The sequence below is a fragment of the Ipomoea triloba genome, chromosome 10 (assembly GCF_003576645.1).
Source record: "Ipomoea triloba cultivar NCNSP0323 chromosome 10, ASM357664v1".
Taxonomy (NCBI): domain Eukaryota; kingdom Viridiplantae; phylum Streptophyta; class Magnoliopsida; order Solanales; family Convolvulaceae; genus Ipomoea; species Ipomoea triloba.
The window spans coordinates 18,329,622-18,340,028 of NC_044925.1; the positions used below are offsets into that span (position 1 = coordinate 18,329,622).

The 10,407-nt window shown below is 30.6% G+C and overlaps 1 protein-coding gene and 1 non-coding gene across 3 annotated transcripts; both read left to right on the plus strand.

The window, feature by feature from the left end:
* The first annotated feature begins 4,682 nt into the window (after window positions 1-4,682).
* Window positions 4,683-8,553, plus strand: LOC116032632 (probable U6 snRNA-associated Sm-like protein LSm4). 2 transcript variants are annotated; one of them, XM_031275296.1, is made up of 8 exons: window positions 4,683-4,830; window positions 4,947-4,999; window positions 5,124-5,165; window positions 5,650-5,748; window positions 5,869-5,946; window positions 7,243-7,282; window positions 7,768-7,920; window positions 8,231-8,553. In XM_031275296.1, exons 2-8 carry the CDS (start codon window positions 4,997-4,999, stop codon window positions 8,251-8,253), a joined length of 438 nt encoding a protein of 145 aa, XP_031131156.1. In that variant the 5' UTR covers window positions 4,683-4,830; window positions 4,947-4,996; the 3' UTR covers window positions 8,254-8,553. The 2 variants fall into 2 exon arrangements, with proteins under 2 accessions (XP_031131156.1, XP_031131155.1); XM_031275295.1 differs by having other exon boundaries at window positions 4,685-4,830; window positions 4,955-4,999.
* Window positions 6,835-6,980, plus strand: LOC116033760. Its single transcript, XR_004100931.1, has one exon. It is a non-coding gene; the product is annotated as a small nucleolar RNA snoR127 (small nucleolar RNA).
* Window positions 8,554-10,407: the final 1,854 nt, after the last annotated feature.

Below are 10,407 nucleotides of genomic sequence, written 5' to 3' on the forward strand. Positions count from 1 at the left end.
TGCTTCTTTCTCCCAAAATTGATAGTTAGTTTCCTTGCTAGTAAACACATTGAAATAGGCAACTAGCCCATGGAGGTGTGTATAAGATATCGTAAGTCTTTTCACACTTAATTATATGTCTTACTACTTCTAGGGTAAATATATCTTGATGAGGAAACATGTGGTCTAACAAAAAAAATGCATTGAAATTAAATTTATTGTTCAATATTTTTTTTTTCCTTTTTTCAACAACAAAAATTCTGTTCTTCTAAAACATGCCATCATGTTATTGTATTAACTAGTATTTTCGCCCGTGCGTTGCACGAAATGGATTTGTTATAATATTTTAAGAATATTTGGATCGATATACAATTATATAAATTATAACATCGAATATTGTATAGCGCAATTGATGAAATTGGTTGGATCGATTATGTTGTCTGGTGTTTTCCTTGCTTGAATTAGAGCAAATAATTGTTCAATTACAACAGGTGCGATGCACAAATAAATTTTTTATTATATAAAAAATTCTAATATTGAACGTGTACATTTATTTGATTATAAGATTAGTGCAAAAGTATAACTCAATTAATTGAAATATATATGACTTGTTTGTCTACAATTATCTTAAAAAGATCGATATGTAATATGACTTATGTAATTATATTATTACTAAAATAAATATGAGAAAAATGATAAATAATTTAATTATAATTATTATAAAAATAAATTCAACGACCAGTGTTATTATCATAATAATTATTTTTTTGTCTAGATATATAGCAACCTTATTATTTTGAAAAAAAAAACATAATATCATCGATTATATTTACACATTATTGAAAACCTCTTTGTAGACAACATTGGAAGTCGCAACACAATCTTGTCCATCCTCGTCTACCGCTAACACCTTCAGACCATTAGGATGACTGACTCGGGAGAAAGCCACATACAATTGACCATGACTAAAGACCGATTTTTTTAGCAATAACCCAACGTGAGTTAGTGTTTGGCCTTAGCTTTTGTTTATAGTCATGCATATGCAAATATCAATGAGAATTGTTTATGCTAGAACTTGAAGGACAATAAATGGTTCTGCCAAATCAACATTATAGTAAGGCAAGACAGAATCCACGTGCTCCTCTCATAGGGTAACAGTGAGCCGACTACCCCTGAGTAGTGAAAACAACAATGAGCATGATGATGCCTAAATTTATACTTAAACAAATAAAAACGACATCCAAACAAACACATACCGAGAGTCTTCAATGACAAAATCAATCAACCTTTGAGGATTTGAATTAACTTGGACAACTTTTTGCTCAGTAATGGAAACAACACAGCCAATCAAATCTGCAAAAAACCAAACAAAAGATTCGAAATAAAGGACCTTTTGTATCCTATATTGCCAAACTAAAATTTATATATTTTTTGGCAACTAAATATTTAAAGTATTAATAAGGATGCATGTATATTTAATATTATTTTGGTCTGATAAAATGTTTCTTGACAAAATATTTAAAATTGGCATTCATGAATATATACTATTAGAAATTTAGTATAACAAAAAGAAATAAAAACACATCTAGTATAGAATAAGATTTAAAGAAGAATTTACCAATTAGCATATTGCTATCCACTCCTCCGGGAGCCTTCAATGTTTCTTGAATTTAACCACAAACTCTTTAGGGATTTGTAAGTGGATACAAGTTCCCTGAAGAAAGAAAAAAAATATTGTAATGCTCTCCAGCTGCAAATATTAAATATGGCTACAGTGTTCACTACAAAATGCCAACCACCGCAAAATTTACACAACCTTTTTTCCTCTAGTTCATAGAAGTAAATTCGGCCACGATATAGGCACAATCTGCTCTCCCTAATTTATATACACTTTTAAACTTAACAGCATTTACCTGGGGGTCATGGAGTAAGCACTCCAGTGTGATATTTCCTTGACAAATAACAACGCATTAGTCGGAGTCTAATACAACTCCTTCTCGTCTTGGGAGATAGGTCGGAAGCAGAGACAAAAACAGACCCCATTAGTGAAAGAACAATATTGTTGAAAGATTTGCGTGACAATATCGTTTTACTATTTCGGTTTGTGTGAACAGGTTATAAATTTTCTAATTGATGTATGTATTTATAATACGAATTGACGGAGGAATTGTAGTATAGGAATTGTAGTATACGAATTGTATTGGAATTGTAGTATAGGAATTGTTGAATAGTAGACTTCATTTTGTAGTATTGGATTTCGTGTTTTAATAGCAGATTTATTTGATACGAATTGTATTGGAATTGTAGTATAGGAATTGTATTGTTTTAATATTATTCCCCTATTGTTTATACGAATTGTATTGGAATTGTAGTATAGAATTGTATTGTTTTAATATATTTGTAGTATTGGATTCGTTGTATTGGAATTGTAGTATAGTATTGGAATTGTAGGAATTGTATTGTTTTAATATTATTCTATTGTTTATACGAATTGTGGAATTGTTGGAATTGTAGTATAGAATTGTATTGTTTTAATATTATTCTATTATTTTAATTGTTTTAATGTACAATATTTTGGCGGAAGGAAGATTTCGTTTTGGAGATTTTGTTTTTATATTATATAAAGATTATAACAATGTACTAATCCTAATGATAACAATTTTTGATGTTATAGGATTTCGTGTTTAATATTATTGTACTTTATATTTTTTATTTTTAATTGTTTTAATGTAAATATTTGGGCGGAAATAGGATTTCGTTTTGGAGGTTTGTGTATATAGTATAATATATATAGATATATAGATATAGATTATTTGAGGAATTGTAGTATACGAATTGTATTGGAATTGTAGTATAGGAATTGTTGAATAGTAGACTTCATTTTGTAGTATTGGATTTCGTGTTTTAATAGCAGATTTATTTGCTACGAATTGTATTGGAATTGTAGTATAGGAATTGTATTGTTTTAATATTATTCTATTGTTTATACGAATTGTGTTGGAATTGTAGTATAGGAATTGTATTGTTTTAATATTATTCTATTGTTTATACGAATTGTATTGGAATTGTAGTATAGGAATTGTATTGTTTTAATATTATTCTATTGTTTATACGAATTGTATTGGAATTGTAGTATATGAATTGTATTGTTTTAATATTATTCTGTAGTATTGGATTTCATGTTTTAATAGTAGATTTATTTTATACGAATTGTATTGGAATTGTAGTATATGAATTGTATTGTTTTAATATTATTCTATTGTTTATACGAATTGTATTGGAATTGTATTGTTTTAATATTATTCTATTGTTTATACGAATTGTATTGGAATTGTAGTGAATTGTAGTATAGGAATTGAATTGTTTTAATATTATTCTATTATTTTAATTGTTTTAATGTACAATATTTTGGGCGGAAAGGAAGATTTCGTTTTGGGAAATTTTGTTTTTTATATATATAAAGATTATAACAATGTACTAATCCTAATGCATAACAATGTTTTGATGTTATAGGATTTCGTGTTTTAATATTATTGTACTTTTAATATTATTTTATTGTTTTAATTGTTTTAATGTAAAATATTTTGGGCCGGAAATAGGATTTCGTTTTGGAGGATTTTGTTTATATATATATATATATATAGATATATAGATATAGATTATTTGAAAAAATATCAACTAAGCCCTTAAATTTTACCTAAAAAGTCAATTAGGTCTCTAAACTTTTAAAAAGTGCAATTACACATTTTAACATGTTATATTGAGGCAATGGAGTTCAAGAATTGATAAATAACTTGCTATTACGGGTCATTTTGACCGTCTCCTAGAGGAGGCGATCAGTTGGTTGTTGACAGGATAATTGGGCATGCAGCACCCGATCCGAATCATCAGTATTGACCTGAAGGCAACAAACGGTCACCCGTTACACAAAGACGACACATTGATGGGATGATAATTACTCCAACGCTCTCCATTATTATGACCCAACACTCAATGTATGCTCACCATTACTAGCACTCCGTTACACTCACCAGAGGAAGAGCCGTTGCAACCATAGTATAAGTAGCAGACTTGTGGTAGAGGATGGGGAACACTTTGTTTATGATACACAACACTACTATACTTTACTCAAATCACTCACTGTCACTAAATACATAGATCTACATTGTGGTACTGGAACAATTGTTACTCACTCATCTACTGTACTTACCCATTACACTCAAATAATACCATATTCCACTTCTATCAAATATACCTGGTAACAATACTTGCCGTCAGTTGCCTTCTCCGGCAAAAGGAGACCACTAGTCACCTTTCATCGTAATACTACTACTACTTATTATTATTATTATTATTATTATTTTATAACAAATAATATGTTTATTTTCCTGAAGATGCATCAAACAAAAAAATATAAATTTTTAACTTTTAACAAAATAAAGAAAGATGATTTTCTAACCTTCAACTATACATTAAAAAATTAAATTATATTCTAAAAAATAATCATTTTTAATATAATAATTATTTTCTGAAAAATATTTTTCAAGTTCTTAAATGGATCTTTAAATTAAAATATAATATTAAGCATTAAAAAATTATTTATGAGGAAAATTGTATTATTTATATAAAAAAGTGTAATACATAAAATCCAACCTATGAGATTTTGTTATAAATTTCAGGGGCATAAAGGAAAATATTCACTTTCCAAGTCCACCCCTTCTACGCTTTTACTTTCAAAAGAAAACCATGAAGTCGAAAGTTTGAAGTAACGCTAACTCTCTAACCCTACTACGCTCCAAGCTCCGGCAAAGTCGAGATAGAAGATCAAGAAGAAGTGATTCAACTCCAAAGGTATTATATTTTCTTAAAGATTCTTAAAGATTATGTTTTTAATTTTAAATTCGTTCAGAAAAAAAAATGCCTTGATGGTTTAATTTCTAACTTTTTCTTTATAATTTTAATTTTAGTTTTGCAGGCGATTTGGTGCAGAAAGATTTGGATTGTCGAGCTCCTCAAGATGGTATATTTTATTTTTCTTACTGTCTGTAGGGTTAGGTTTTTGACAATTTGTTTCATTATTTATTGAAATTTTTATATTTTCAAAAAGTTCGTGTTACTTATTACAAGTTTTATGTTTTTCTCAGCTTCCACTTTCTCTCCTCAAAACTGCCCAGGGTCATCCCATGGTAAGTTGCACTCTTTCTTCTGTCTGATTCCTGAAAATAAATAAATAAAATAAAACCCACTCTTTGATGTATTTGTTTCATGAATGTACTTTGTTTTTCAGTTTTTGTTCCTTCTGAGTACATGTTTTTTGTCTAGTTCTGAATGACTAAATTCTCAGATAACAGGATGAAATTGATCAAGATGTTTTCTTGTAAACACCAAATTTGTTAGAATGACTCAAATGCTCTACAGTCTACATGTTTCTATAATTTCAGTTTGGCTACTTAAGTAGCTGATGTGGTAACCGAATAAGAATGAAATTTGGAATGAGAATAATTCAAGTTTTCCTTTCTACTATGCTCATTGTGGTATTGCTTCCTCAAGAGCCTCACTTTCCGAAATTTTGTGGTAGTCATAATTTAGTACTAACTGTTTGGTTTAGCAAGAAATTGCAGCTTCTTGTAAAAGAAGTGCATTGTTTGAAACATTTGTTTATTGTTGAAGCTGGTGGAACTAAAAAATGGGGAAACTTATAATGGACATTTGGTGAACTGTGATACATGGATGAATATCCATCTCCGTGAAGTCATCTGCACATCAAAGGTACTACACCATGTGTTCTGCATTGATCCCTTTGGATGTCAAAGATTATCTTTTGAATTATATGGTCTAAGTCTCTATAAGGTATAATGGTATATTATGAATTATTGCTGTATTGTGCAGGATGGAGATAGATTTTGGAGAATGCCAGAATGTTACATTCGCGGCAATACAATTAAGTATCTTCGTGTCCCAGATGAGGTTTGTGTCCCTACTCAATTTACTTTACACCATTATGATCCTATCTTGTTCTAAAAATTGTTTAATCCTACACTTCTTACCATGTGCATGCAACAAAGTGCTCATCCTAACAGTAACTATCAGATCATAGGTGGTCAGAGCCATTAATTTGAGGAATACTATATTTATTTACATAGCTTCATGCACAGATGCTTTGGTTTGTGTTGATTCACCAAGCCTATAGTATTAAGCATAGTGGAAAACTGATTTAGAAGGATTATTGATAGTGGGGATCTTATATTCAGCTTTTTTCCATTTGAGGTGTCCCAAGTGAATGTTTAGGCTCTCAAGTGAGTTCAGTTTAGAAGTAAGACAAATGCCAGTTGCTTGAGTAGGAGATTGAGAAAGTCTGGACTCCCTGCTTCTGATATGTGGGTGCAGTTTATGAACCAAACTATATCATTGTACTATTGCTCCATAAGTTCAATTTAGGCTCTCCTTTCTTTCTATATATATATATATATATATATAATTTGCATGTGAAGATCTAGAATGAATTTTAGTGCTACTTGCATCCTCATTTCTTGGGTTTTATTTTATATATTTTTTAATTTTTTAATTACTTGGGTAGAAGGAACTGTACCTCTTAGGTTTTTTCAAGGTTTACATGAGTCTGCTTCCAGTTGAAATGTGTTGGAGTTAAGATGATTGACTTTGCCACTTTGGTCTCTAAAGTCTGGAATTCACCTTTGCCTTGCCGAAGTCACATATATGATATGCAGATTGAGTTGATAGTGGCAGATGTCCTACTACATTGTTAATCCACTAGACCACTATAAAAGGGTTAAAAAAAATTGAATTGAAGCAGTAGCAGGTTCTTGTGTCTGCTTATTTCATTAGAAGAACTGTCTAGAGTGATACTATTTAGGCAAATTAGATGTTGATGTGCTCCTTGAGGTATTTCTGTTTTAAATGATACCTTAGATAGAACTGCAGAAGTATATCTCTTTGAAGATAACACATAAAGACATATAGTTGGTTGATTGCTGACCAGATCTTTCATTATGCAATCCATTCAATTTTGATTCCTTGCAACTTAAAAGGATAAGCATGGTGTTAAACTTAGTTGTCATTTCAAGTTCCTATGAACAAATATTTTCATTTTAAAAAAAATAATTTTCCCTCTAGAATCTTATCACTTTGCCTTTATTGGGAATCTCAAGTATTTTTGGAAGTCAGCAATCTGTAAATACTTTTTTAATTGTATTTCTACAATACTTACTGATGGATAGTGCTATTTTCTATTTTTTTCTTAAGGTGATTGATAAAGTTCAGGAAGAAACAAAAAGCCGAACAGGTATATACACAAATTTAATTCCCAACTGTTGAATTATTGCAATACGTTTATCTGAATCTGCTACTAAAGTTGTGTTCTCTTTAACCAGTGTTATTTAATTTCATTCACATCCAAATACTACCATATTTAACAGAATATATGGACCAAGTGACAAATCATTTTTCCAAAAAAAGTAGTATATTTTGTGTTGAATATGTTTTCAGACATAAACATGTGTTTTGGCTTGGGCATTAAGTGTAGAGAGTGGATGTATGATTGGATAAGCTTTCAATGGGAAATTCTAATCAATTTTTTATTTTTTATTTTTATTTTGTTGAATATTTGCTAGAAAAATAATAAACATAATGCCAGATTAATGTACTTGGAATACAATAGCCCATCTTAATTTTTTATGATAAACTTTTCATTCTCTAAATGTGCTTGAGGCTTGAACAACCATCTTGTCGCTCTTTTCATTTATAATATATTCTTACATGGTTTCACAGATAGGAAACCACCTGGAGTAGGACGTGGAAGGGGAAGAGGTAGGGATGACGGTGCTGCTGGAAGACCGGCAAAAGGAATTGGGCGTGGGGTGGATGATGGAGGTGCCAAGGGCCGTGGAAAAGGATTTTCTAGTGGCAAGGCTAGTGGCAAAGGTATAAATCCACGCCAATATATCCTAGGTTAATTTTTGAGGCCATCCTAATCTGTAAATATTTTAAGTTCTACCATTCCTATATATTATTAAGTAAAGGCTGATACTAGTTCTTTTAATGTTAATGGCTTCTGCAAAGGCTCATTCCCCCTCCCATTTGCCGGGAAAAAAAAAAAATCAAAATTTCATATCTTATGCTTAGGCGGCCCAATTCAAGATATTTCTTCTAAAATGTGTTATTAGGAGATGTGTCTGTGAGTCTATTTATTTCAGAATTGTATTCATTGCCCTTGATTTGACTTTGGTGACAGGTGGGGGTCGTGGGCGTGGCTAATAAATTCTGAGGCGAAGTATCAAAAAAGTGAGAACAGAATTGCATTTTTAGGCACAGTGGCTGCCTTAAAATTAGAGCGGAGAAACTTGAAACCTGCTGCCTGGTGAGGTAAGGGGTTTGTAAAAGAAATGGTGGATAACCATTGACTTAACATATACTTGTATTTTTAGGTGTTTGTTTTTTCATTGATCAATAGTAATTGGTAGGAATATATGTAGCCTTTTATGAGTTTATGACTTATGAAAATTGCTGCAAAGATATCTTCATGTGAAATATTAAATTATGACATGCTATAAACAATATTGCTGACCCTAGATTAGTAGGTACTAGGTTGTGTGAAAATTTTCATTAGCTTTAGTTCCGATGTAGCATGATAACCACTTCAATTAGGCAAAAAGCTATGGTGCATTATGATAGAATGGCCACATTGATCAAATTGAGTGGGATAAGTCTTAGAATTTGGTACGTCCCCTTTCTCATTACAAATAGGAAGTCAGGAGCAAACCCATTAGAGAATAAGGTGAAGTTTGGTTCGTGGAATACTAATGAACGCGGGGTGGTTGAGTTCAGCCCCTGTTTGATTCGAGACGTGGAGTTGTTGCTTACCATGAAGGAATGTGGCTAAATGGTTAGTGTCAATTTATTTATTACCAATTGGTTTTAAGTAAGATATGACAATCAGATAGTTAAAGAACTTTGTGGTTAAGCATGTCAGGATGTGTGTGTGTGTGTGTATATATATATATAGATAGATAGATAGATAGATAAAATTCTGTTCACATGTGGTCGCGCTTTCTCGTGCGGTCGGTGCGTTTCACACCACTATGTATACAAATATACCCCACTCAATGTTAGAAAATGCACCATAATAAAAATACACAAAAATACCAAAAAATACACCACACTCAAAATAATGCACCATAACTCCCCTGCTCCTAATGGTGCATTTCTTAACACTGTGTGATATATTTACATACCTAGTGGTGTGATTTTTGGTGATGCGTACTTAATGGTGTATATTTGTGCGGTTCACATCACTGTGTATACAAATATACACCACTCAATGTTAGAAAATGCACCATAATAAAAATACACAAAAATACCAAAAAATACACCATACACTCAAAATAAGCACCATAACTCCCCTGCTCCTAATGGTGTATTTTCTAACACTGTGTGATGTATATTTACATACCTAGTGGTGTGATTTTTGGTGATGCGTCCTTAATGGTGCATATTTGTGTGGTGCATTTTCTAACATTGGGTGGTGTATATTTGTATACATAGTGGTGCGGCCATATTGACCGNCCCCTGCTCCTAATGGTGCATTTCTTAACACTGTGTGATATATTTACATACCTAGTGGTGTGATTTTTGGTGATGCGTACTTAATGGTGTATATTTGTATACATAGTGGTGCGGCCATATTGACCGNCCACTCAATGTTAGAAAATGCACCATAATAAAAATACACAAAAATACCAAAAAATACACCATACACTCAAAATAAGCACCATAACTCCCCTGCTCCTAATGGTGTATTTTCTAACACTGTGTGATGTATATTTACATACCTAGTGGTGTGATTTTTGGTGATGCGTCCTTAATGGTGCATATTTGTGTGGTGCATTTTCTAACATTGGGTGGTGTATATTTGTATACATAGTGGTGCGGCCATATTGACCGCACGTTAAGGCGCGATCACACTTGATTATAATCCTATATATATATATATAACTTAGTCATATTATGATTATTAATTTTTACAAGTATTAATTAATAAGTTGGATTGTAATTTTATAATAATATTAATATAATTATATATATAATTAATTTAAATTTTATTTATTACATAAATTAAGTATATTTTTAAACTATACATTTTATAAACTTCATACATAATAATATTATAATTATAAAGTAAAAATAAAAATATTAAATATAAATTATAATATTAATGTTAAATAAATTATAATTATATTTTAAACTAAGCACATTTTGACATTTACACTAATAAATACAAACTCATCATTCAATTAATCTAAACTTCAATTTCTAAATTTCAATTAAAAATAGTTAATATACTTACACTATAATATAATATTTACAGTAAAATTTTAATCTTTCATGATTTATTATCATAAAAATAATTTA